Source organism: Vanacampus margaritifer, chromosome 17 (genome assembly GCF_051991255.1).
Source record: "Vanacampus margaritifer isolate UIUO_Vmar chromosome 17, RoL_Vmar_1.0, whole genome shotgun sequence".
NCBI classification, from domain to species: Eukaryota; Metazoa; Chordata; class Actinopteri; order Syngnathiformes; family Syngnathidae; genus Vanacampus; species Vanacampus margaritifer.
In genome coordinates this window covers 12596187-12623086 of record NC_135448.1, presented here as the reverse complement: position 1 = coordinate 12623086, position 26900 = coordinate 12596187, and the positions used below count along the sequence as shown (strand labels likewise).

The 26900-nt window shown below is 39.8% G+C and overlaps 2 protein-coding genes across 6 annotated transcripts in view; both read left to right on the top strand.

The window, feature by feature from the left end:
* ripor2 (RHO family interacting cell polarization regulator 2) overlaps positions 1 to 19959 on the top strand; it is a 37722-nt gene extending 17763 nt beyond the window's left edge. For all 3 annotated transcript variants that reach the window (XM_077549492.1, XM_077549490.1, XM_077549493.1), the window contains exons 2-23: positions 1225 to 1348; positions 2951 to 3115; positions 3797 to 3875; positions 3973 to 3996; positions 4213 to 4266; positions 7195 to 7344; positions 8283 to 8346; positions 8475 to 8518; positions 8913 to 9038; positions 9160 to 9308; positions 9970 to 10099; positions 11336 to 11702; positions 12409 to 12644; positions 12841 to 13037; positions 13742 to 13907; positions 14423 to 14558; positions 14634 to 14795; positions 15478 to 15636; positions 16422 to 16618; positions 17800 to 17883; positions 17959 to 18049; positions 18789 to 19959. In XM_077549492.1, the coding sequence (XP_077405618.1) occupies positions 1225 to 1348; positions 2951 to 3115; positions 3797 to 3875; positions 3973 to 3996; positions 4213 to 4266; positions 7195 to 7344; positions 8283 to 8346; positions 8475 to 8518; positions 8913 to 9038; positions 9160 to 9308; positions 9970 to 10099; positions 11336 to 11702; positions 12409 to 12644; positions 12841 to 13037; positions 13742 to 13907; positions 14423 to 14558; positions 14634 to 14795; positions 15478 to 15636; positions 16422 to 16618; positions 17800 to 17883; positions 17959 to 18049; positions 18789 to 18889 (3005 nt within the window). In that variant the 3' untranslated portion in view covers positions 18890 to 19959. The remainder of the gene's footprint in view (positions 1 to 1224; positions 1349 to 2950; positions 3116 to 3796; positions 3876 to 3972; positions 3997 to 4212; positions 4267 to 7194; positions 7345 to 8282; positions 8347 to 8474; positions 8519 to 8912; positions 9039 to 9159; positions 9309 to 9969; positions 10100 to 11335; positions 11703 to 12408; positions 12645 to 12840; positions 13038 to 13741; positions 13908 to 14422; positions 14559 to 14633; positions 14796 to 15477; positions 15637 to 16421; positions 16619 to 17799; positions 17884 to 17958; positions 18050 to 18788) is intronic.
* Positions 19960 to 21179: 1220 nt separating this feature from the next.
* LOC144037743 (class I histocompatibility antigen, F10 alpha chain-like) lies at positions 21180 to 26515 on the top strand. Of its 3 annotated transcripts, XM_077549496.1 has the most exons (7): positions 21180 to 21275; positions 21820 to 22204; positions 23806 to 24072; positions 24209 to 24487; positions 25218 to 25517; positions 25587 to 25775; positions 25869 to 26515. In XM_077549496.1, the coding sequence occupies exons 2-7, from the start codon at positions 22150 to 22152 to the stop codon at positions 26090 to 26092; spliced, it is 1314 nt and encodes a 437-aa protein (XP_077405622.1). In that variant the 5' UTR covers positions 21180 to 21275; positions 21820 to 22149; the 3' UTR covers positions 26093 to 26515. The 3 variants fall into 3 exon arrangements, with proteins under 3 accessions (XP_077405622.1, XP_077405620.1, XP_077405621.1); XM_077549494.1 differs by having other exon boundaries at positions 25218 to 25775; XM_077549495.1 differs by lacking the exons at positions 21180 to 21275; positions 21820 to 22204 and having other exon boundaries at positions 23784 to 24072; positions 25218 to 25775.
* Positions 26516 to 26900: the final 385 nt, after the last annotated feature.

Here is a 26900-nt window from a genome sequence, read left to right as displayed (position 1 = left end):
GGTCTTTGTTCTCGTTCCTGTCAGCGGGGCGCCATGTTTTGTGCAAACGCCTAAACATGCCGTCAGCCAACGCGTCCGCGTTAGCGCAACCTGGTAGCATCTCCTTTCGGTCCAGCACAAAGAGACGACGCACCGCTGGCCTTGTTTTTCCGCCAGGACGGGGGACAATAATAATAATAGCAGCGCGAGACCCGGCGGATGGCGGTGACTCAGGGCTGACTCACCGGGAAAATGCTCCTTTCAGAAACAAGGCGGCCGGAGATGTCTTGTTTCTATCTTAGCCAGTACAAACTTGTGTTCCTGGATTTCACTATATTGTACAAGTAATGGACTTTTGCTAATATTTGTTTACTTTTTTCATTCTCTGAATTTTACAGCATACAGTGATAACCATATGCCCATTTTTTTTTCGGTTACAAAGCGCTAAGAAGGGCCTATGAAGCCTGTTAGCTCACAAGCTAGCTGATGCTAGCTCCTCTCATTGCACCTTGGAAAAGCCCATGATCCAATTGTCACAACAAAGTTGCTGGATGGTGTCACATAAAAATGTTCATTTATTCATAGTGCTGTTGAATTAAAGCTTTAAAGCTTTAACTTTGACAGCACTATTTTATTTTTTTTTACCCAAGCCCAATCATAAACAAAGATTAAAACTTCTGAATCAGGCTAATGCTAATAACATCCATTGAAATGCTAACGATTACAGTTATGGGACTGTTCAGCTAAGTTTCTTTGAACAAAAAAAATAAATCAAGGAATTTGACAATGATTGATCATTTTTTGATATTCCTCAAGATCCAGACCTTCCAGGACGCTTCGCTGCAACACGAGTTAAACTCTCCGATCTATTTTCAGCAAATTCCCTCAAGCATCGACGGCTTCGTGTTGCACTTACTTTAAATAGTTGCACTTTTGACAAGCTGCTGCTAAATCCAGACCGGCTGATTATAAAAAATAAAAAAGTGTCTTATTTATAAAAAGAGCCGATTAGGTAACGATGAAACATCTTTTGGTGTATTCCTGGAATGTTTGATGCTCATTTTGTATTACCTCAGCCAAGAAAAATGTGCAAAGTACACGTCGGATGAGTGATGGGAGTCGAGTTTCCCGACATGAGAGAGCAACACCGCTGGCATGTTTGCGGTGGCGAAAGGTCGAGACGGTCGAGTGAAAACCTGCCAAAACTTGTCCGACCCTTCCATGTGACGATGCGTCTCTTGTCAGGTGTGTCGTCGCGGATCCCGGAGATCATGGCGGCCGCCGGGACACACTCGCCAGGAGGGCCCAACGGGATCATCCGGAGTCAGTCCTTCGCCGGCTTCAGCACGCTGCAGGAACGGCGCTCACGGTAAGGCCCGAACTGCCGATATTTGCCAACATTCTGAATATGGCACCTATAATCACCTATCCCCAAGTTATTTTCCAAAGAGCCACAGCGGATTTAACTCTATTCAAAAACAGATATTAAAGCTTTTTTTTTTTTTCAGGCAGAGATGTGAATCTGTATGTATGAAATGTAAGCTTGCCTTCCTCCCATCGTCCCATTTTAGGTCACGCTCGTCTCCCGCCGCCCTCGCACTCGTTTCCCATTTAGCTGACATTTCCTTCAGCGTTGACGAGCGCCGTTCCGACGCCCCAAACTAGTTGCAACGCGGCAGTCGGTCCGAGCCGCCTCGAATGTAGGGCAGCCTTGAGGGGGGTCGTGCGTGGATCTTGCCGCGCGCACGCACACGCATGCATAATACTTGCACATGTCACACGGCTGCGTGCACGCACGGACCATCCGCTGACATGCTTGTGCGCTTAATGATATGCAGCTTTTCTTTTTAGGAAAGGGCAACATGAATAATTTGATTAGAAGAGCTGAAAAGTGTTGGCCACAGGTTGAGCTGTACTGTTGTTGTTTACGGCGTGGCTACATGTACTCTTTGGTAGTGTAGCGAATGTTGCATGCTGGGAAACAAAAAAGATGTGGCTGTTGCATCCGTAGCATACACACAATTGCATCGTTTCTGGCTTATAAACAGCCCCACAACCCGACTAGGCATGCGGATTTGTATGTTTGTGTTTCTACCGCAGCCCGTTTAGGTGGCAGGCTCGTCACATATCCTGCAGTGCAAATGGCCTGTGTATAAGGGGCTAATGTTTTCCTTTTCTTTTTTTTTAATAGAGGGGTGGGGGGGGGGGATATACCAATGCCACAACCTGACTTTGCCATGCCGCAGCTCGTTTAGGTCAAAAACTAATCACTAGCTCAATTAGCCTCTTTCGCAGAAAAATCCTTCAAATTGTGTGTAAGAAGCTTCCGCACCTTCATTTTTGTAAAAAAAAAAACATTCCACAACCCAACTTTTCCATGTGATTGTTTTGTTAATATCCGCAGCCCATTCAGGCAACAGACTCAATGTGTAAAGGACTAATATTTATTTATTTATTTATTTATTTTAAATCTTTACATTTACTCTGCTCCCACAGCCTGTTTAGGCGGCAGACTAGTCACGAGCTTCAATTAGCCTCCTTTCACACAGAGATCTTGCAATTGGCTGGTGTGTAAGAATCTAACATACCTTTATTTATTTTGTTTGTTGTTGTTTGGAAATAATCCCAAAAACTCGACGTTGCCATGCGCTCCTTCTATTTACGTTACTCCCACAGCCCATTTAGGCAGCCCACTGTTCACTAGCCTCAATTATTCCCATAGATATCCTGTGAAATCGCTGCATCGGGGTCATACCAAAAGATGAGTGTGTGTGGGTGTTTCTTTATTTTTTTTAAATTTATGAATAATGTATGATCTTAACAACTACAAGTTTTAGTTGGAGAAGTTTTCCAACGTGATGAATTCATGATGAGTTGAGCCGCAGGGACGTCGGCACAACTCCACTGGACATTTGATTAGGTACACCTGCCCAATTTGAATGTGTGTGTGTGTGTGTGTGTTTTTGCGTAGGTGTAACTCGTTCATGGGCAACTCTGTGGTGCCGAAGAAGCCGGCATCCAAACCCAAGAAGTCTCACCTCTCCGGCCACAAGGGCGGCGGCGGCGGTGGCGGCTTCAGAGAGCCTCAGCCCAGAAGACTGGCGGACGTCTACGCCGCACTCAAACGGGGCCTGGAGTGAGTGGAAAGTTTTTCCATGCTTCGTTGTTTTGCGCCCGTTGCGACATTACCAATTTTTAAGCAAGCATCTTTGTTTTTTTAGGGGTGTGTGGCGTTTGGCATTATATGTTAGCAGTGAACTAACTTTCATGAGATAAAATGTAGTTTGGTTAAACAATTTGGTGTTTAAATAAACACTGACTAAATGTGTTTTGTCAGATTTAAAGTAAACTTCAATTGTGCTAATTTGCATTAGCCTATCTTTGGCATTCTAGATTATGTGTTAGCATTAAGCTAGTTGACTTTGTCAATGGACTATAATTGCCATAGCATTGTTGCTAATACCAGTTATCGTATTTATAGCGTTTTGCATCATGTGTTAGCTTTAAGCTAGTGGATTTTTGCTCGCCAAAATTGTATGCTTTGGTTAAACATTTTTGTGTTTAAATGTACAACTGTAATTTTCTGTTTGCGTATGTTGCTGCTCTGTGTGTTTAAAGTAAGTAATTGTTTTAAAGTGTATAATTACGGTAACAACAATACTAATGTATGCTAGCCCATCTATGGCGTTTCACATGTGTTAGCATTTAGCTAGCTGGTCACTCTATCGTTCATTTTTAGCATTGTAGTTCACTGTTGTTGTTTTTTTTATGTGATGACACTGAACTGATGGTGTACCTCCTATTGTGTCCTTGTCAGTGAATATCTGGAGGTGCACCAGACGGAGTTGGACAAACTGATGTTGCACATGAAGGACATGAAGAGGAACTCGCGTCTGGTGAGTCCAAGAAAATCCCAACAAGACGGTTGCCAGGCAACCAAAAAGCCGATCTTGTAATAACCGAGCGTTTTCTTTGTGTTTGTTCTGTGTGCAGGGCGTTCTCTACGATCTGGACAAGGTGAGTGAGCAAAAAGGAAAAGAAATGCTGGCATCAAAGTAGGAATAACAAATACAGGGCGGGTCATGAAAGAGAGAGAAGATCCGCAAGGATTTTAAGCGGCCATTTTGGAAAATGACATGCGATTAACTTTTCGCCTAAATACTCATTTGATGTGTTCCCAGCTAGCTGACTTTTTTTTTTTGTCACGTGTTATTATTGTATTTGTCGTTGCAGCAAATCAAAGCCATCGAGAGGTACATGAGACGGCTGGAGTTTCATATCAGCAAGGTAACAATAAGAAATCAGCTACTAAACACTATTTTCCTCTTTTTAGTGTATTAAGCCAAATGTGTTTTTTTTTTTTTTTGATCCGAATAGGCAATTTAAAAGAATCCCTTTAAACAGTTGCATTCAAATCCCCCAATGTAAGTAAATTAAAAACGCACTCCACTTGGCTGAAAACTAAATTGGGCCGCCCAACGCTGTCGGTCAAAATGAAAAAAAATTCCTGCTTGAGGCTGTTTTATATTTTTCTTCTTTTTTTGTCATGTGATCGCAGCATGCGCGGTCGTTCGCCATCTTCAAGGTCACGCAACCGCTCGTCGTCATCGCGCGTCCAATCGCACGTGACGGCAGCGCACTTGTGCTTGCACCCCGGGTTGCCATGGTTACCAGAAGGCCGCCTCGTCAACGCAAACGTCTAGTGGGGGCGACGCTTAATACGCTCGTAAGCATCCGGCGGACAATAAAAACACGTGTGCTTCCTGTGGATGTAGGTCAGGACAAAATTGAGTCCTCGGAGATGTGGAGGGAAGGAAGCCAGGCGCTTTGAGGAATGCGTGTGTGGTCCACTTTTTGTGTGTGTGGTCACGAGGTGCCAGCCGGCGTTAAAACAAACACTGAAAGGCTTTGTGAAGCCTGCAAATGAATCGTTCTCTGTTCTTGGCGGTGCACAAAAATAGAACGATAGCAACTCACGTGTGAAGTTTCAGTAGGAAGGTCACGAACTTTCGAAAGTTGGACAAAAATAAATGAAAATAAAAATGCTTAAAGAGTGACTTGACAGGATATGTTGTGGATAAATTCATTTAATTAAAAAAAACTTCTTTTTTTTATTAAATGAAAAATGACATGAGCATCATTTAGATCACAAAAATGTGGCATACATACAAAAAGTACGAATGAAAAACACATTTTTGTACTCGTTAAAAAATATCAAGTGGAAAAGAAATCACGCTTTACGTCACTTTTGACACAAATGTAAAACGGATTTTCACTTTAAATCATATAAATGGCAAATAAATTTTACGTTGGAACTTGTTTACGTAGATGTAAAAACTGAAACAATTTGAATCATAAAATGTAATAAAAATCCATGTTTTATTAAATGTAAAGTAAAATCTTATTTTTATTTGTACATAAACATTTTTAAATATATATATTTTTAAATGCACGTGAAATTCCAAATATATAAATATAAAATGTAAAAACATTTTTAAATTGGAAAAATATATATATTTTTAAATAAATTAAATAAAAATAAGATCAAGATCTCATTTGTTTAAATAAAAATGTTAAATAGAATCTGGAGTATATTTTAAGACTAATAAAAATAATAACAATAAAAAGATCTCTATAGAATATGTAATGAAGGTCCCATTATTTACATAAAATGTCAAATAAAAGGTTTTGGTGTTCAATAAATTTATTCTTATAATTAGCTACAGTTAAGCAATCATTTTGGTTTGTCGGCTGCCGTGACCCATGACAACAGCCAATCATCAACTCAGTGTGTGTGTGTGTGTGTGTGTGTGTGTGTGTGTGTGTGTGTGTGTGTGTGTGTGTGTGTGTGCGTGTGTGCGTGTGTGTGTGCGTGTGTGTGTGTGTGTGTGTGTGTGTGTGTGTGTGTGTGTGTGTGTGTGTGTGTGTGTGTGTGTGTTAATCTGACTACTGAACGATTCAAGTGTAGCCAAACCGTGTGTGTGTGTTTTTTTTAAATCCTAAAATGCAATTTATCGCGTGTGTCTCAAAATCGGCTTGATGGACGTGCCACTTGACCTCATGAGCATCAACGCTTCCTCAAAGGTGCGTTTGTTTTGATGTAGTCTCCCGTCTTGAATGCGAACGTCTCTAAATGCGCACCCACGCACGACCCCCCCCCCCGGTCGAACAGCTCGCGTGTTTGTTGATGTTTGAGGTGCCCCGCCTAGTTTATAATCTTCTTATCAATCACTACTGCCTGTGTGTGTGAGCGCGTGCGCTTGCCTCTGTCTACGCGTGTGTTAAAATGTGTGTGTTTCTGGGCGCGTGTGTGATATGTTTAAGAGGATTTGGTGTGGCGTCATCCAAATCCTGCTGCTGATTTAAAGTGAGATGAAGAGTTGATAACGAGCCCAAAAAGCCTGTTGTGCAACTTGTTCTAATAGATTCATTAAAAAAAAAATAATAATAATAAAAAATTAAAAATAAACACTTTTCATTTCAGCTAATACCATTATCTGGATCATCAAATATGAAGCCTGAGGAGTAATGATGTGCTTGTGGAGACGGCCATTTTGTTTCCCTAGAGTTTGGTTTAATTGACCACCAATTGGCTAATGATGATGACCTTTTTTTAAGCAAAAGATGATGTCATCAAGCAGCCCCGAAAATTTGGCTTCAAGCACATAACGCTCCATGATGTCGTTTTTAACCATAGCGCCCACTTAGCATACAGTGTAAGCTCATTTAGGTACTAAAGATTATTCATTATTATTTATATGTATATTATAACCTCTTGAACCGTAAGTTTGTTAATATGAATATATAAAAACTTACAGACTTGTTTTTAGTGACATTGGAATGTATTTTGTGCTATCCCCCCCCCACCCCCCTTCTCCTCCCAATTTTGTCTGTTGGCTTCATTCCATTGACATGCCACTGTAACAGCTGCTGCAAACACACACACGCACATGCGGCATGCCACAGACAAGCAGACGTGGCCTGGGCCCAGCTGGCCCAGTTTTTTTTTTAAAGTTTTTTTTCTTTCTTTTTTTACATAAGCGCTGACTCATCACTTTACCACCTCCGTAAAAGGGTTGCATCATCGCCACTGTACTGGTTGCACATTTCTCATTCAACCTTCAAAGGATTCACAAAAATCTTGGGAACCGGATTATACCCCCCCCCCCCCCCCAAAAAAAAAACATTCAAATAAACGCTTAGCCATTTGTGCAGGTGGACGAGTTGTATGAGGCCTTCTGCATTCAGAGCCGCCTGCGGGAAGGAGCCAGTCGCATGAAGCAGGCCTTCACCTGCTCGCCCTCCACCAAGGCCACCAAGGAAAGCATCGCCGAGGTCAACCGGCGCTACAAAGAATACACCGAGGTGCTCCCCTTACAACCAAAACCCTCACATTTCATTTGAGTTTGAATTTCAGGCTGTACGGGGGGGGGGGGTCTCTGGTCTCTTCCGCCAGATTTTTTTTCCAATGGCTACCAAATTTGAACCATGTACGCTAGATAGATGATGAATTATCATCATTGGCTGTGTGGCAAAATGTAATAAATTGCCATCAATGAAAAAAACTGTGAAACTGCGTGTTTTTTTTTTTAAAAAATCAGCCCCCAAAGTTGAACTTAGCAACATGAAATTTGGTAGTTGAGTGTATGATAAAGAGACCCACAAAAAAGTCTCATGATGCCATGGCCAAAAATTGACAGGAAGTGTGCCATTTTGATTCTAAGCCACCATTTTTGGAGTCATTTTGGCCATTTTTTGGGTCCTTGACATGGTTTGAAAATTCAGCCCCCAAACTCAACATGAAATTTGGCAGACATGTCTACCATGAGTGCACCCACAAAAAAGTCTCAAGATGCCATGGCCTAAAATCCACAGTAAATCTGCCGTTTTGATTCAAAGCAACCATTTTTGGAGCCCTTTTCTGGGTCCTTGATATGGTTTGAAAATTCAGTCCCCAAAGTCACTTTGTCCTGGCAACATGAAATTTGGTAGACATTTCTACCATGAGTACACCCACTAAAAAGTCACAAGATGCCAGGGCCAAAAATCCACAGGAAATCTGCCATTTTGATTCTAAGCAACCATTTTGGGGGCCATTTTCACTGTCCTTGTTTGAATTGTTTGAAAAATCAGACCTCAAAGTCACTTCAAAATTAAATTTGGTTGGCACGTCTATCAATAGTGGACCCACCAAAAAAATCCCATGTAGCCATGCCTGAAAACAATTTGAAGATTTTGAGGTTTTGTTATTCTGTCAGGGGGCACAAATTGATGTCTTGACTTTTTTTGCATCCTGTCTTCAGAACATGAGCGCCTTTGAGAGCGATCTGGAGAATTTGCTCGGGGAATTTCACATCAAGATGAAAGGTGAGCGCAAAATGATTCTATTGGAGTCATCTGAAATGGTTGCCTTTGCATGAACGTGAACCCGCTCCCCAATTATGTCACCGCTGTTAAATCACATGAAAGTAAAAAAAAGGGTTTTTGTCCATCAGGTTTGGCAGGATTTGCCCGCCTCTGTCCAGGAGACCAGTACGAGGCAAGTCATTTTTGGGGGGAGGAGTCAAATTAGTTTTTAACTACATACAAATTGTTTTAATAGAATAATAAATGAAATATAGTAAAGTACTGAAATGACTATTATATAAAAAAAAAAAATACATGAATGAAAAGAAATCAAGGTGGGCGGAACATTTAAAATGGCTTGTGAATAATGTACAAAATCTATTATATGAAATAAAATAAATTTGAATAAATGTTAAATATTCCTGTGAATTAAAAATAGCATGAAGTATTCTACATTTTTTATCTTATTACTTTTCATATTTTGAATGAAGGAAATGGGGTATTTGCAAATGACTTTTCATTTGCTTTTTTTTTTATTTTATTTCTACTACCACCGAAGTATTGATCCACGTGACAATTTATCGCAGATCTTCATGCGGTACGGCCGTCAGAGATGGAAGCTGAAGGGGAGGATCGAGGTGAACTCCCGGCAGAGTTGGGACGGCGACGAGATGGTCTTCATGCCTCTCATCAGCGACCTCATTAACATCAAGGTACTTGAAACAAACAAATCCGTCTAATATTCTTGATTATGCTTGTTTATGCCACACGAGTTTATAATTGAGTTACATGCGTGGTGTTGATGCTTTATGATCGTTTTGCGCGTGTCGGCAGGTGACGGAGCTGAAGGGTCTGGCCACGCACCTGCTGGTGGGCAGCGTCATCTGCGAGACCAAGGAGCTGTTCACCGCCATGCCGCAGGTGGTGGCCGTGGACGTCAACGACCTGGCCACCATCAAGCTCAACCTGGAGGTCACCTGGTAGTAAGTAGTCGCGCCTCAACGCGTCGGCCCGAGTCCTGCTGCTAAGCCCCCCCCCCCCTCAAATTTTTTTTTTAAAATTCAAGAACAAGTATAAGAAAATTGTGAACTACAAGCTAGTAGCAACTGTGGGGAAGGAGTATAGCGCCACCTACTGCTAAGGAGGACAGTTTTATTTTTTGTTTGTGTTTAGGCATATAATATTTTCAGTATTAATTGTATTATTGATTAATTATTTGTTTTATTCAATTTATAGCGCACTTAAAAAAAAAAATAAAAATTTTTGTTTTTGGGGGTCACATTTTTTATTCTTATTCAAATATTCTGCCCTCTGATTGTATTCGTTTGCACTACATTTTTTAATTGGAGTTTTTGCTTTTATTTTTAACTAATTAATTTAATATTTTAATATGTTATTTCTTTAACTATATACTTGATTTGTTTTATTTTTAACTTGAAAGCTTTTATTGTTTTTTATTCGCATTTAAAGTATTTCCTTTTTTTAAATTTTAAATGTAAAAAATAATACAATTAAATTATATTGTATATATGTACTTTATACCAGCATAAATTATTTTATTTTTAAATTATTTTATAAATAATTTCTTAAGCTTTTCAATGCATTTTTATTGTACCTGATCCATTTGCGGTTGGTGTCTCGCAGCCCCTTCGACGTGGAGGACCTCACTCTGTCGTCAGGCAACATAAGCAAGGCGGCGGCGTTGCAGCGGCGGGTGTCCATCTACAGCCAAGGCACGCCCGACACGCCCACCTTTCAAGACGCCTCCTTCTTTGTGAGTAGTGCTTGCGAAGGCGCGAATGGGAACACGACATGACGTAGTTGCATGTAGTATGTCACGTCCTCGTGCTGACACCCACCCGCCCCCGACTAACCCTCACCCGCCCGCTCGCACGCACGCACGCCCTAAAGACGTGGCGTCGGCCCCCCACCCAGCGGCAACACTCGTCTTTTCTGCACGCGCTCCGAGACGCCCTGTTGGAGACCTTCCGGCGCGCACGCTCCTTCGGCGACCTGTCGGCGCCCAGGCCCAAGTCCAGCCTGGAGGTCTACGTGAGTGCGTGGCGTGGTGTGGCCCCTCCCACTTTGGCTGGCTTGTTGGTGTGTGTGTGTGTGTCTGCATGTGCATTCCAAATGGCTACCATTTCCTCAATTCATCCCGCTGTTTTGCTCTCAAAACTACTGTTTTCCTAATTAAAAAATGTCTATATAGAATTAATTCAATGTCTTTATTTTTTATTAGTGCAATTCAATTTAAATAATTTTATTAAAAATAATTGCATTTAAAAGTGTTTTTATTTTTCATGCCTATTTTCCACTATTAAAAATATTTTTGAGATGCATTTCAATCATTTATATGTATTATATGTATTAAGATAAAATACCTAATTAAACAGATTTTTTTAATGTACATTTTTTTCTTATAATTAAAAAAAATCTAAATAACATTTTCCCAAATTTATTTGTAGTTGATTAAAATATTTTGTATTTATTAGACTGAATCATAAGCTTAAAATATTTCTTAATAAACTGAAATAAAATATTTATTGACACAATTCAAATTAAATAAATTGTAGTAAAAGTAATAAAATAATTTGGATAATTTTTTTGGTCTTTCCTTTCATCATAACTACCAAAAAAAATTTTATAAAATAATTGAGATGAAATATTTTTTAAGTGAAAATAATTTATCAAAATTTCCAAAGTATATATATATATATTTTTCTTCCTAGTGCAGTCCAGTTTTATTTCTATATCTCATTTAACTTCCATTGGCAGCTTGTTCTATTTGCGTGCAGCATAACAGCTAAATGCCGCTTCACCATGTTTGCTTTGAACTCTGCGCTCCACTAATTGACCCGAGTCTGCAGACCTCAAAGCCTTATTCAGGACCTAAAACAGGTGGAAAAACGTTTTCATCTTACTGTGATTTATTTATTTTTTCATAAATTTTCCCCGAGTAGACAACTTCTGACCCGCCTTTTTTTTTTTCCCCCCCCCGTCCCCTCAGTCGACTCTCCCGGACGACGTTTTTGAAAACGGCAGCGCGTCGGACTGCAAGCGTCTGTCCTTCACATTCTCGGACGCTTCTAGTCCGAGCCCGGCGCCCAGCTCGCACTCTCCGGCGCCGTCCAACCCGGAGATCACCGTCACGCCGCCCGACACGGACGCGTCCGCCTCGCCGTCCAAACTGCGGGAAGGCTCCATCGCCGAGGAGGACGAGGACGAGGAGACGGATAGCGGGACGACCGGCAGCCTAGAGGACTCGGAGTGGGAACGCACGGACTCTCAACGCGACGGGCGTGCGACCACCGTGGCGCCCGAGGATGTTTTCCTGGACCATGCCGAGCACCTCAAGCCCGTCCAGTTGGAACAAGGTCAACATTTTCACGCATTTCACTTTATTTTTATTTCAACTTTTTGTTATTCTAATGCAATTAGTTTTCAATTACTTTTTACTTCCCCAAAAAACTTTTTTTCATAAATGCAAAATATTCTCCAATAAAATATTTTTTCACGAATAAATAGCAATATTTTTGGTTGTGAAATAATTTTATATAACTTTTTTCTCATAGATTTTTTTATACAACTTTTTGTTCATAAAATGAAAATTTCCTCATACAGTAATTTTAAAATTTTGTTTTCTCGTTAAAATATCAATTTCATTCCCTCGTAAAAATAATTCAGTTTTTTTTCTTGTAAAACATGAACTTTGTCTTACAATAGTTTTTTTATTGTATAACTTTATGATCGTTAAGTGACAATATTTCTCTTGCAATAACTTTTTTCTTGTAAAATAAGTTTTTTTTGTCATAAAATAATTTTTCCTTGTGAAATGTTTTCTGTATTTTTAATTTAATTTCCTCTACCCAAAAATAGTCCCAAAATATTTTATTTGTTAAAAAAATTGCAAATATTTTTTTTGCTTGTACATTTTCTTGAAAAGTGGCATTTCAACTAAAATAATGTATTTTTGTATAGAAAAAAAAGCAATTTCAGATAAACAATCTTTCACAAATACAACAGTCCACGACATCATTTTGCACTCACTGAATCTCTTCATCCAACTATGAATGTCTACAGACGACGAGGACGAAGGCGGCAACCTGACGCGCCAGCTGGTGAAGCGGCTGACGTCGTCGTCGGAGGCTGACGACGAGGGCGGCGCCCGTGTGGAGGAGGGCCAAGGACACTTGGCGGAGGCCGGCCTGGAAGACGCCATCCACGGGCTGTTGCTGACGCTGGAGGCGCTGACGCACCGATGCCGAGAGCTGCAGGACCTGGAGCAGGAAGTCATGTGCCTGGAGGACCTCTTGAAAGTGAGTGGATGTTTATCAATAACCCCGCCCCCTAATTAGAATAATCCCACCCTCACACCAAATGTCTCCACCCACTACTTGGCTTCTTTTTTTATTTGCATGACTTCAATCTTTTATCAGAGTCAAATCTAAGTATAAATGGAAGTCCATATATTTTTTTTTTATATATATATTTTTTAACAACAATCATCATCAGTGCCGGCTGCCAGGCCACAGGAGTCGCTCATCCAGCCTCAGTCTGACGGTGGAAAGCGCACTGGAGAGCTTCGACTTCCTCAACACGTCTGATTTTGACGATGATGACACCGGCGATGACGTCGCCACGGCCGCCGTCGTACTCGCCATGCCGCCCCGGCCGCACAGGTCGCCGCCATTAGACGGTGACAGAATCGGGTGAGCTTAAAATGGTCGATTTCGTTAGGGTTAGCATTTGAAAAGTACTCAAAATTGGAACTTATTTATTTATTTATTTTTAATGAGTACATTAGTAACTGATTACTTTAGCAAAACTTAAAATCTACTCTTAAAAGAAAGCAATCATCCGTCATCAAAATTAAATAAAAATTCCAATTAAAAAAATAGTCACCACATTGCTTGGGTAAATGACACAAAAATAAAAAATACATTTTTATATAGATATAAAATAGTTTAATAAATTAAACACAAAAATTGTTAAATTAATTACACAACCCCAGAAATTACTCAGTAAATTAAAGGAATAAATGTAATTTAAATTATTTAACAATTATTTCCGTAAATATTGAAGAATTATACAAATATTTTTTTATTAGGTTATACAAGAAACAAAATCTTAAATATATTATACAACAGAAAATAAATAACTAATGTAATAAAATATAACAAATAAATGAGACACCTAAAATAATACTTTTGTCATTTAAATGTTATGCAAAATTATGTAATAACTTATACAGATTAAAAGTCAATCATATTTCTATAAGAAATAAATTTGGCATAAAATCACTAAAATGTCAATTTCTGTCTTATTTATTTGTGTGTGTGTGTGTGTGTGTGTGTGTGTGTGTGTGTGCGTGTGTGTGTGTGTGTGTGTGTGTGTGTGTGTGTGTGTGTGTTAGTGTTGAAACGGGGTCAGAGGCGCGCGGCCACATGAGCGAGGCCCTGACGGAGGACACGGGTGTGGGCAACAGCGTGGCCGGCAGCCCCCTGCCGCTCACCACCGCCAACGACAGCCTGGACGCCGCCCTCGTCCTGCACCTGCGCTACTGCCGACGACTCGTTCAGGTACAGATCATCACACCTGCCCGCCGGGCGCCGCCATGCAATTCACAACAAACAAACAAAAGTATCCTTTTTTACAAAAAAAAACTTTTGATCATTTTATTTTTGTAAAACGACCTTTTTGCTCAATAGACGACTTTTTTTGTAAACTAATTTTTTTTCTTCAATTTTTTTTTAAAGTACATTTCTGGTAAAATGACCACTTGCAATATTTTTCTTGTGAAATTACAAATGTATCAAAAAAATCCCATACATTTTAAGCTAAGCCTACTTTGAAACCACAACATTAGTTTGAAACACTTTTTTTTTTATTTAAAGGAGGACTTCTTATAAAAGTGTTTTTTTTTTTTTTTTACCATTTTCTTTTCTCTCTCTCTTTAAACTTTGAAGTGACCTTTTTTAACTTATTGTAAAAGCCCTTAAATGAGATCATTTTTTCTTTTAAACTGACATTTTGTCCTCGTATAGGGTCGTGTCGTAAGTGACACAGTATTATTATTTTTTTATTTTTTACGCAGGAGTTGAGCAGCGGCGGCGTGAACGCGTGTCGACGTCGCGGCGTCCTCCTCAAGCTGGCGTCTCAAACGGCGCTGCTGGAGAGGCTGGCCGAGGTCATCGTGGACCACCCGGGGCCGCTGACGTTTCCCGCCCAGGGTACGTGCGTGCCTGCGTACGTACATACGTGGTTTTCCATTTGTTGCCGAGCGTGACGCTTCCGTGTGCTTGCAGCGGCGCCGGGCCTGGCGGAGCAAGGCGAGCTGCTGGCGCTGTGGGTGGAGTGCAGCGGCTCTTCGGGACTCTTCCACACCACGCTGGACCGACTGGCCAGTCACATGACGCGGCGCTTCCTCGAAACGCTGCTGGAGAAATACCCGCAAAGCTGCCAAGCAGGTCCCAATTTGTTCTGAAGTCAAATGTTGGAACGTGAGCTTTTTGTTCATGAAAAAATTATTTATCTACAAAAACTTTTTGGTCATAACACGAACAATTATTTTATGTAAAACAAACAAATAGGCTGTTCTTACTTTGGTCATGTTCTCCTCGGTAAAAGTTAAATTGGAGTAATGCAGGTTTATATGTGACTGTTGATCGCCCTCTTGTGGTTGCTTGCTATATTGCTTTGCTGACGTTGGTAAAGAACATTTTTCCCTGTTTTGCAAAATGACAATGAAGAAAATTATCTTAATATTGCAATTTTCTCAAAATAATTTTCACATAAAATGACAACTTTTTGAAGTAACTTTAAAAAAATATTTTAAAATAAAAGCACTTTATATGTTCTCACACAATTAGTTTACACGATGACTTTTCTAAAACCTCTTTTTTCTTTAATGTGAATTAACAATGTTCAGACTTAAAAAAAAATTTTTAAAAAAAATAATAAAAAAATAATCCTCCCCACATAAAAATTTAACTTTTTTTTTTTATTTGAATATGACAACTTTTTACTATTTTTTTAACCTTTTAAAAATCTTAAAATTGTAACATTCTAATGTCTGTTGTAAAATAAACAGCCTTGATGCTCACATGTTTTTTTTTGGGGGGGGGGGGCGTTTATGTTCTTGCGTTGCAGTGATCCCTTTGGTGGCGCGCGAGATGGTGGATGGGAACGACCTTCCCGAGTCCAACGGCCTGAGGCACGACGTCGTCACCGTTTTTCAGTTCCACGCTTACGTGCTGCAACGTCACGTGTGCGACATGGAGACGCACTTGCTCCACTTGGCAGCCGAGGGTGAGCCTCGGCCCGCACGCATTGTATACGTAACAACAAATTCAAGTTTAGTCTTGCCTTTTCTTACTGTAAGTTATACTTTTATAACTAAAAAAGCATTTTACAGGTAACTTTTTTTTTTTTTTTCAAATACATTCTAAAAATAGAAAATAGACAAATTGTGCCGGCAAAAACATACATTTTACAACTAAAGTATAAACTTATGTAACAAATATGTTCATAGATTTGAAATAAATATTTAAATAAAATGTAATAAATAGATAAAGTATAACTAAAAATAAATATAAATAAGCAACAACAAAAAAAAATACATTATAAACTACTAAAATAAATTTCAAAACTAAATAAACTATACAAGTAGTATTTAAGTCCCAGGCATGTATGGTATTTATTTATTTTCATTTGGTACGGTCTGAAACTGGCAGAATTAATAAATTCCACAAAATACTTCAAATAAATCAATTCTTCTTCTTCTTCTTCAAAAAAAAAAGAATTGTTTAAAAAAAAAAAAGAACAAATAAAAGGTAACTTGTAACTAACACTAAATAAGTGTTTGAATAAATACAAATAGGAGATAAATATCCATCTAGTCCCTATCTTATAGAAAATACACAAATTAAAAACATTTATTTATATAACTGGGACACCCCAAAAAATAAAAATAACACAACTATAGAAAATGTCAAGAAAACTGTTATTCTTTAAAGTTTTTTTTTTGTTTTTTTTAATATAATGACAACAAACCTCGTGTGACTTGATGGCACGTGTGTTTGTGTGGCGTTCAGAGTCGTTTGCGGAGAGGTTGCGCAGCGGAGACGTGTCTGCGCTGGAGGAGGTGCCCGCCTCGGGCCTGTGGCCGCACGACGCCACCTTGAGGACGCTGGCCTCGCTGCTCACTGCCGACGACCCCGCCGTCAACAAGGCGGCAGCCGACTACCTCAACAAGGCCGCCGACGCGCCGCACGCTCATTTTAGGAACAAGGTCATGTCTCTATTTATTAATTATGGGACTGCTGAGCGGAGCAAGCAGACACATATTACTATCCTACCTAGGAAATGGGTTTATTATTATCGATTTTTTCCGCAAATATGCGGCCCGTACCGTAGATCGCACCGGAACAAATGAGGTGTCAAACGATGCGGCTCGATCTGACTCGGTGCGGCATTACTTTTCTAGGAATTCCGACTTACCATGGCGACGCAATCCCCCAAAAAGTCCCATAGGAATGAATGGGAAATAGAAAGACAAAATCGCACATCAAGCACCTTTTTCCAAGACACGCTGCGCGCGCATACGTTATCCGACCGATACGAATTTTAGCTCATTTTGTAGGAATTTTTCCCATCTTTAGCTCAGTGTCGAAATCTTTTTTAAGGAATGAAAGCTCTCCCCCCAGTGCGGGTTCAAAGACAGTGAGTGAAATAGGCTTCTAACACACACTGTTGAGCAATTAGGCTTTGAGTGGCGGGAACCAAAAAAAGCCTACTTCTATTTCCAAAAGTTTCACTTCAACTCGTCACCATGGCCACAATCTTTGCTCACTAGACCTCAAATTCTCACATTTTGTAGTGACAAGTCTCTTCTTTCAGACAAACTAACTTTATTTGGCTAAGGTGTCATTTAGTACCTTTATTTTCACTTTAAGCGAGGACAAGTCGGATGAACTCGCCTATCTTTTCAATGTTAAATTCAGGCGCCTTTCTTTCTCCATTTCTGATAAATCATAAGTTTTCAACCTGCTCTCATTTGGTCATTTTTCATCCGATTAAAAAAGTGAGAACATGCTCGCGTTCCCCAAACCCTTGCCGTTCTAACGAGCCATTTCTTGAATCTGCATCTTGAACCGTTAAGTCGTGAGAGGCTTTTGTTCGAGGGGTGCGTCTCTCATACAATATCAATGGAATGTGGGTGCGTGACGTCTCCAAGTCAAATGTGCGTGCGTGAATGTGCATGTTTCTTAAAGGGACAGTAAGATATTTTTAGTTGATGTTGATTATGGTTAACTTCCACATTTCTTGACCGATTCCAGTCGTTTAAATTTTAAACTGTTCAGCTCATTTACAAGAGTCAGCAGTCCCATTCAAAATTTCCGCGGGAATTTTTCTAGTTTATTTATAATATACAATAATAATAAAAATAACGTGTGTGTGTGTGTTTGCCAGGCAGTGGAGTGTTACACGGAGGCGCTGTCAGAGGCCGGCATCCACAGCCAGAGGGCGGCGTGCGCCGCGCTGAGTTGCCTGCAGGTCGGTTCCTGCGAATATTTTCCTGACCTCTCGACGATAATAAACGTGCAGGTTGCGCCTTTTTGTGACCCGCAGGCGACGGAGAGCACCCGAGCCGTGGCGGCGCTGTGCGACTCGGCCGACGAGGAGTTGCGCCACGTCGCCATAGAAACGCTGCTCACCTTCGGTCAGTAGGCCGCCAATCAGAAGTCCTCATTTCATCTGAAACATAATGGCGGAATAATTTTATGAGCTAAAAAGACATTTTTTTTCTTCTCGTGAAGCGTCAACGTAATATTGTGAAACAATGACTTTTTCTTTTACATTTTTTTTCAAAGACAATTTCTTGTAAGAAGAAACTTTTGCAAAAAAAGTTGTTGTTTTTTCTTGTGAAATGACAATTGTTGGGAAGGTGTAGCATTTTTTTTTTTTAAATGACAACTTAGTTTATCTTTTCTAGTAAAATGATTACTTTTTCCCACTGGTGAAAATATATTTCTACATAAAAACTTTATTTCTATTTCATTTTACTGTTAGGGTGCATTGTATTTATTTTTCTTATGCAAACAAATTTTGCTGTACAATGTTTTGTCATCATAAAATGTTGACGAAATGATTTTCTAGACTTCTTTTGTTAAAATGACGACTTTTGCCGTATTTCCTCATTCGCTGCCTTTGATGAGTCTACATTACTTTTTTGCTATGAATTTTTCAACATGTAATGTTTCAAACTTGAAATCAACTTTGCTGATGCACATCCACCAGTAGGTGGCACCCATTCCCCGTTGAGATCTACTGCTGATTATTTAAAAAAATAAATAAATAAATAAAAAAAACGGGAAAAGGCAGAGTTCAACTGAGTTTTGAAAATGCTGTGAAATGTTTCAAAGTGCTCAACCTTTTTTTTTTTTTTTTTTTTTTCGCAGGCGAGGAGGGTCGTCTGGCGTACGAGCAACTGGACACGGTGCCGGGGGAAATGATTCGCTTGGGTGCGCGGCGGGGGACTGTCGTCACCACCGCCTTTTAAGACGCCAACGTGCCACGCCGGACCCAAAAATAAAAAAAAATAAAAAGCTGGTGAAGCGAACCTCTGCACAAGACACGCACGAAGCCACGGGTAGGTTAGGGGTTCAACTGGAGAGCACAAACGTTGACATGTTCACGTCGTCACTGATTACTGTGAAAGTTCAACTTGGTTTAGGTTTTTTTCGATACCACACTTTTGCACTTGTAAATACGCGGCCAGTTTGTATATTTAAGTTTGTCAAATGTTCTGTGCGGACTTGAGGGTTTTTGTTTTTTTTTGCGTAAGCGTCGTGTGGCAGGGAGGCGAAAAGGGCGCGTCACATGACAGTTGAGTTGAGTTTTGTCTCCTGAAACGTGCAGTTTTCCAAGTGCAATTCTGTATGGAAATGTGATTTTATTTATTATTCACAATAATATTCTCTCCTGCTGTATATAAAGTGCAGAGGACTTTGTTCTACGCTGAATCAGGTGTTTTACTTTTTCAATATATTAAAGGATATGGCCTTCGCGTTAATCTAATTGGAGTTTCCTGTTTTAAATATGAGATTATTTTGGAGATGAAGATTTATATGACCTAAAAATAGATTTTATTTGATTATTGCAGAAATTTATTGTAACCAAAGCAATTTTTGTTGTTTTGAAATGAGAATGTATTTTCAACTCAGTTTTGGCCCCAATTGTCCCGTTTTTGAAAAGCACAACTAAAACAAAAGTTCTGCTTCAAAAGCCATTTGCTACCTGGAAACAAGTGCTTCTATTTTTAACAAATGTCTTTTGTATGACATCATTTGCAAATATGTGAGCTTCATTTGTTTCTTGATGCTTTGTTTTGCAAAGTAGGAATTCTTTCTTACATGTTAAAATAAGCATTACAGTATTTTTTAAGTCTTGGCTGTTTGTTTTTCAACAAGTATTATAAAAATGTTGAACTCGACATGTTGGTTCGAAGACGCAGGCGAGGCGAGGAGGAGCGTCTTCTCGCTGTCGTTTATCTGACTGGACTGTAGGTGGCGCTGTTTGCTCTGTTCTTGACAAGTTGCAATAAAGTTTATTTTTGCATTAATTGTACAATGGAAAGCGACGGCGACTTTTGTTCCTACGAGTTTACGTCACCGTGAACACGCTCAAAACAGTTTGTGTGTTTCGACTAAAGCGTTAATATGCAAGGCTAGCTTATGATTTTTCTTATGTACCTAAGAATACATGTACTTGTCACGTGCGTGTATCCTCTTCAAACTCACATTTCAGTTATTGGAACCCAAAACAAATAGCCGAGCCGTTTTTCCCGTAATTCATCTTTTTTATGATTGTCCTTTTAGTATCAGGTTCTGGAATAATGTAGAAAAATATATTTTTACAAATATGAACACAATAAAAACAACATTAAATATAAAATAATTAATCTAATGTTAAAAAAATATATTTTTTATATATTTTTTCAAACGACTAGCCATATTATAAAGATATTACTTGGTTTGCATATACAGATATACAATATTGCTGCGATTCGACTGATTGATGAAAATGTGAGGAAGGAATGCAGACAATGTGTGAGAGGATAAAAGATAAAAGTGTGAGGGTACAAAATACTGAAAATAGAAAAGATGTATGGAATGTGCGAGAGGGCCAAATGTTCTTAGAAAAGATGGACAGAATGTGCAAATACACTGCAAATTATAAAGACGTGTGGGGGGGGTGAAGATATGTGTAACAAGGAACATTTTAGAACATGTGAGGTGTAGAAAGATGGAGAGAGGACAAAGATGGAAAAAGTGGAAGAGTATGAGAATGTATGAGAGGAGTAAAGATGAAGAGCATAAATGAAAGACGGATGCAGATATTGTGAGAGAGGACCAAAAATGGAGAGAATGAAATGTGTGATAGTACCTGAGCTCTTGCTGTCGTAGTACATAATCTGAACGCCGTCAACATAACCAACCTCCAAGTATGCTGGCAAGTTTGGAATCTGAGAGGACACAGTTCGGAAATAACTTGAGCGAGTGAACCACTAAAGGGGGAAAAAAAAACATTTATTCTGTCTAAAGCTCAAACTGACATGTTTGAGTAAATTCATTATGATTACTATAAAACATTTTTTTTGTGTTACGTTCATTTAAATAACTTCATTTATTATTCTTACAAACTCAAAACACTTCCTTAACGGGACAGTGTGTAGAATTGTTGCCATCTAGTGGTTAACTAATAGAATGCAACAACAAGTTCGAAGCGTGTGAATTTTGGAACACGTGCATTACGGTGGCTCAGAAAGCCCACTCTTAAATTACCACTGATTGTCACACCCGTGTAATATTGTCACACCACCAATTATGTTCGTTCGGGTATCCGTAGCAGAAAGATGGCGGCGAAACATGTCAGCCTTCTGTAAGGTGAGGCTCGACCCATGTAATATAATTAGCAATTACTAGGCCTATGACTATATTTAATATATTTCTTGGCAAAATTGTTGCATCTAAAATAGATAAAGACGGTCATTGGATAGTTGTGGTTATTAACCTAGAAGGAATATTTTCAATTTTGGTAAATGTCTATGGTTATAAAAATGCTGGTCAAAATAGAATGTTACTGGAATCTATTTCTGAAAATATTGCTGAATTTAACAGTGTTTTTGATGTAGAATTTTTTTTTTAATTGGTGGGGATTATAATTTGGCACAAGACGAGTGGGTCGATAGATGTCTGTCTATATATAATGCTCATCATTATAATATCATAGTAAAGGATTTTACCCTTTAAGGATTTTTGTGTGTGTGTTTTTCTTGTTTGACAGCACCGTTTATGTGCTTAGTTTGAATTGGATGTTGACGTGTGAATTAATAAAGAAAACAACAACAAAAAGTACTCTATGTCGGGGTCACACATTATCGCCTCCAAGTTACGTTAGTAGGTAATTTTGGATTGTTTACATGCACAGAGGCGTCCACGATAAAGGAATGTTGTCTCTACGTCGGCTGCTGCCCGTCTACCTGCACGTCACCTGAAGAAAAATGGCGAGGTTCTGTGGTCACGTGATTTCCCCGAAAGGAGCCGCTCCCTTGTTGCCTTCACCGCGCCCTGGGAGAAAAGAAAGCGTCGCAAAACTTCCAAAAACACTTTGCTTTTCACGATGCTCTTCATCTTTTCTTACGCACACTCGACTTGATTTAAGGCGCAAAAGGACTCCATTCTTTCAAGTGACGTCATCGACTGGTATTTGAGCGGCGTCATCTGGTTTGCTTTGACGCGGGACCGAAAGGAGCAAAAGATGAACTTGTTGGGATTGTTTGTGGTGGTTGTGCAAATCCACAGCGTGACGCCTGGTAAGTGCACAAGTTGACTCTCCCAATTTTTCCACATCTTACTGATAAAAAAAAAAAAAAGAAGCTGTAATGTGTTACAGGAAAAAAAACTCTCTTTTCTTTACATTCATGATTTGGTTGAAACTGAAAACATCGTATTCAATTTAATAGAAATCAGATGCATTTATTTTTCCCAAGCCAAATTAGAAAAAAGTTGTATCCAAGTAACTTTTTTCTTTGTAATAAACTAATTAAAGTATATATTTTTTTACAAATCAAATTTCAGATTCAGTATAAACAAAATCTGCAGGGTACAACGTGAGCTAGTTGTCGACAATTGTGGAGAACACATAGATGAACAAACACTCAACTACATCAAGGGACAATTTAGTGTTCAATTAACGTATGTACGTATGTAAGTTCCTGCTGGAGGCTGTATTTGAACCCTGGACTGTTGAAGTGTGAGGCGGCTGTGCTTAGCAGTGTGCCACAAAGCCTGCTAAGCTAATAGAAATAAAACAAAAACATATTTGGAGTCAAATAACAAACTTCCATTAACAGAAAAACTGTCCCTATAAAACGTTTTTATTTTTTTCAAGTTAAAAATGTCAAATTTTACTCACAAAGGGGAGCTAAAAAAAACAAAAAAACTTTTATTTGCAAAATGTGTTGTATGTGCCAATACTAGTTAGACAAACATTAAAATATATAAAATCAAGTATTGTAAGTTAAGTCTCATGACTTTAATTAGTTTATTCCAAAATAAAAAATGTACTTGGATGTCACTTTTTCATTTGGTTTGGGGAAAATAAATATATTTGATTTACATTAAATTGAAAATAATGCCTTCAAGCAAATCATGAATATAATGAGAAAGACAAAAAAAATAGCTGTAATAAATTACCGGTACAGTATTTTTTTTCTTTTTTTTTTTAGTTTAGTCCAATGAATCACTTTTTTCAGTGCAACACTTGGAAATATGCAAACATGACAATTAACAAAGATGGAATAGTTCAATTGGAAAATGTAGCAAACCTGACATATGCAAAATATGTGATGAAGGATACTGTAAAGTAAAGCAAGCGTATTAAAATTGTAACATGCCGAAGTTGTAAAAATAACTAATAATGAACTTTAATAGACATTCTGAATGTAAGTGAACCGTGAACACACAAAAAACAAAATGTTTACTGTTTTAAATAAGGGTTTCCTAGAAGAAGAAAAGTTTTTTGTTGAAATCTGAAAAGACTATAATTGTAAAATTGGATAGTCCAAGATTTGTGGACATCAAACCAACAAAATGTTTTTGTTTTCGCTTTCACCGATTCTCTCACTGAAGAATTTCATGTGTCTGCTTAAATTCCTTCAGAACTTGTAATGGTTGTGTTGGAATGTTTAATCAAGTGAATTAATCTCCAGAAGTCAATTTAGATATGCAATATAGCAAAGTCTGTGTAATAAAGGATTAATAGACAAAAGACAAATCTATGTTTTAATAACAATAAAAACAATTGTTTCCTCAAAAAGCTGTCATAATTGTTTCAGTTTTAGACAGAATCATTTCAAATAGTATAAGATTTTTGGATGTAAAACAAACAAAATGTTTTTGGTTTCTCTTTCAGTGCTTCACTCGCTCAAATATTTCACAACTGCGTCCTCTCACATTCCAAACTTGCCATCGTACTTGGAGGTTGGTTATGTTGACGGCGTTGAGATTGCTCGTTACGACAGCAAGAGCAGGAAAGCAAAAGCCAAACAGGACTGGATGAACAAAATCACCGACGAGGATCCGCACTACTGGGAGAGAGAAACACAGATCGGTATTGGTAATGAGCAGGTCTCCAAAGTCAACATTGAAATTGCTAAAGAGCGCTTCAACCAAACTGGAGGTTTGTTTACATTCAACTTTCTAACAACAAAAACATTTCATGTGTGAATACTTTTTGCTTTAACTATTCACACTCACACATACTCAAGTCGGATGTGCAGAAGTAAGGTTGCTTTGTGTGTTTGTGTGTGTGTCAGGTGTTCACATGGTCCAGACGATGTATGGCTGCGAATGGGACGACGAGACTGACGAGGTTGACGGTTGGCGACACGACAGTTACGACGGCGAAGACTTCATCTCGTTTGACTTGTCGACACTGAGATGGATCGCAGTTAAGCCGCAAGCTGTCGTCAGCAAACACAAGTTGGACCAAGACGACGTCTTGAATCAATACCTGAAGCATTATTACTCTGAGATTTGTCCTTCTTACTTGAAGAAGTATGTGAGCTATGGGAGGGACTTCCTGATGAGAACAGGTACCAGCACGCCCCCTGGAGGAGCATGGCTGACATGGCAACATGCACTCTCGCCTTGCCCCTCTCACACATTCTCCATTTTCCTCACCTCGTATGTTCTCTATTTTTCCTCTTACTTTTTTCATCTTTAATCATCTCACACATTCTCTATAACTTTCCTTATTTTCACACGTCCTTTCCATCTATTCACCACACATTTTCTAAAAATTTTAGGTCCTCTCACATTTTATGAACTATGAATTGTTTTGGCCATTTTTATACCCTCACACAAATTCTCCATCTTTCTCCTCTTACACTTTTCTCCATATTAAGCCCTCTTGCGCATTCTCTTCACGTTTCTTATCTCTCACTTCTATCCATCTTTTCTCCTCTAACAAATGTTCTCCAACTTCATATTTCTCTCACACACATTATCCATAAATGTAGTATTTTTACACATTCTATCCATCTTTTCTACTTTCAAAATGTTTGTCCTCTTAAATTAATGGCTGCATTCCTTCCTCTCACATTTCTCACTTAACTCTGTGAGATTCTCTCCCTCTTTCTGATTGCACACTCCATCTTTTCTCCTCTCAGACCTTCTCTCTGTCTGTCATTCTCCCACAAATTTTCTCCATTTGTTATTCTTATACATCTTTTCTCCTCTCACACATCCACTCCATCTGCCACTTTTTCCCCACCTTTCCTTCTTTGTTCCCCTCACACATTTTCTCCATCCCTTGCTCGGCAGAGCTGCCGGTGGTGTCGCTGCTGCAGAAGACGCCTTCGTCGCCGATCACGTGCCACGCCAGCGGTTTCTACCCGGCGGACTCCGTCCTGTTTTGGAGGAAAGACGGCGAGGAGCTCCACGAGGACGTGGAGATGGGAGAGCTCCTCCCCAACCACGACGGAACCTTCCAGACGACGGCCCACCTGAAAGCGGAGCTGCCGGCCGACGCGGAGGGCCGCTACGAATGCGTCTTCCAGCTGGCCGGCGTCGAGGACGAAATGGTCACCAAGCTGGACAGAAGAAGCATCCTGAGTAACCAAGGTGACGCACGCACGCACACGCACGTCATCACGTGCCATTTACACGTCTTCCTTCTCACGTCTGGTCAAGAGGAAGACACCACTAAGGTGACGCTGGCCGTTGTTGTCCCCTTGGCGCTCCTCGCTCTGCTGGCGCCGCTGCTCGTGCTCCTCGTCAAGCGTCACAAAAGCCCACCAGGTGAGGGACGCAAATGTTGGCCTGCCTGCCAGCAACGTTCGGGATCACAAGTCGCAACTTTCCACTGCTACGCTCCAGCTTGTAAGTCAAACGTCTTCGCAGTCCTGTCCAGGTCCGATGTCCACCTTTGCGAAAAAAACGCTCCACATATCTCGCTATCTTTGCGTCCCGCAGCTGCTGACGCTTCCGAGCCCGATCCCGAGCCGGCCTCAAAGTCCGGTCCCGAGCGTGATGCCGAGCCCGATCCCGAGCCGGCCTCAAAGTCCGGTCCCGAGCGTGATGCCGAATCTGCTTCCAAGTCGGTTGCTGAGGCCCACTCCGAGACCAGTTCCTTGTGGGGTGAAAATGGCTCGGACTGCTCTGGTACTTATTTGGATTCGGACTCTGGATTCATGTGATTTGCTGTGCTCGTCTTCGTGCAGGTGTCGGGACACGACAGACACGTCTCTATCCAAGTGCTTGGATTTGAAAACAGAATTTTTCAATTCTGATGTTTCTGTTAAGACACTCAACGTTTTTTACATGGTTTGGTGTATTAGAGGAGATTTGTTTGCGTTCCTTAGGTTGCTTCCTTCTTTTTGTCCGTTTGAGGTGTATCAAATAATCAGTTACATGGTGAGAAGGATTTCCTCTTTCTTGGTATCAAGCAGTCGAGTAAAAAATATTCATTAAAAGTAATTGCACATAAACTCATCCTCTCAGACTGTATGCAAAGCAACACGTTTCCTTATAGTATGTATATTTCATGTTTTCAATATTATTTGTATTTCCTGTTAATGAAAGAAAAATACATAATAAAAAATAAAATAACTGGTTCATGACTGACTTTGACTTTTTCAGTCCTGATGACAGACCAGAGGGTGGCGCTTGTGTGCAACAAGTGGAAGAATTGGATTGGAGTGACGTCAGGCTTTCAGTTTATAAAGCGACAAGTGTGCGTGTAAACTCCGGTTTATACCCACTTCTTTTTCAGTTACTTTTGCGTCTACCCACTTCTGAATCCTCCTGGATGTGCAGTTTTTGCGCACCATTCAGCCATGACCCACCCTTGCTGCCTCGAACTGGATGGTGCATTCGCTGACTTATTGGTTAATTAAAGCCACGGGGACTGATGCGCCCATCAGAGAATAGAGTAGACTGCTGTAGACTCACTCTCCCAACCTTCTCTCAGCTCTAAGTAAAAGAGAAATAGTCATCTGACAACCA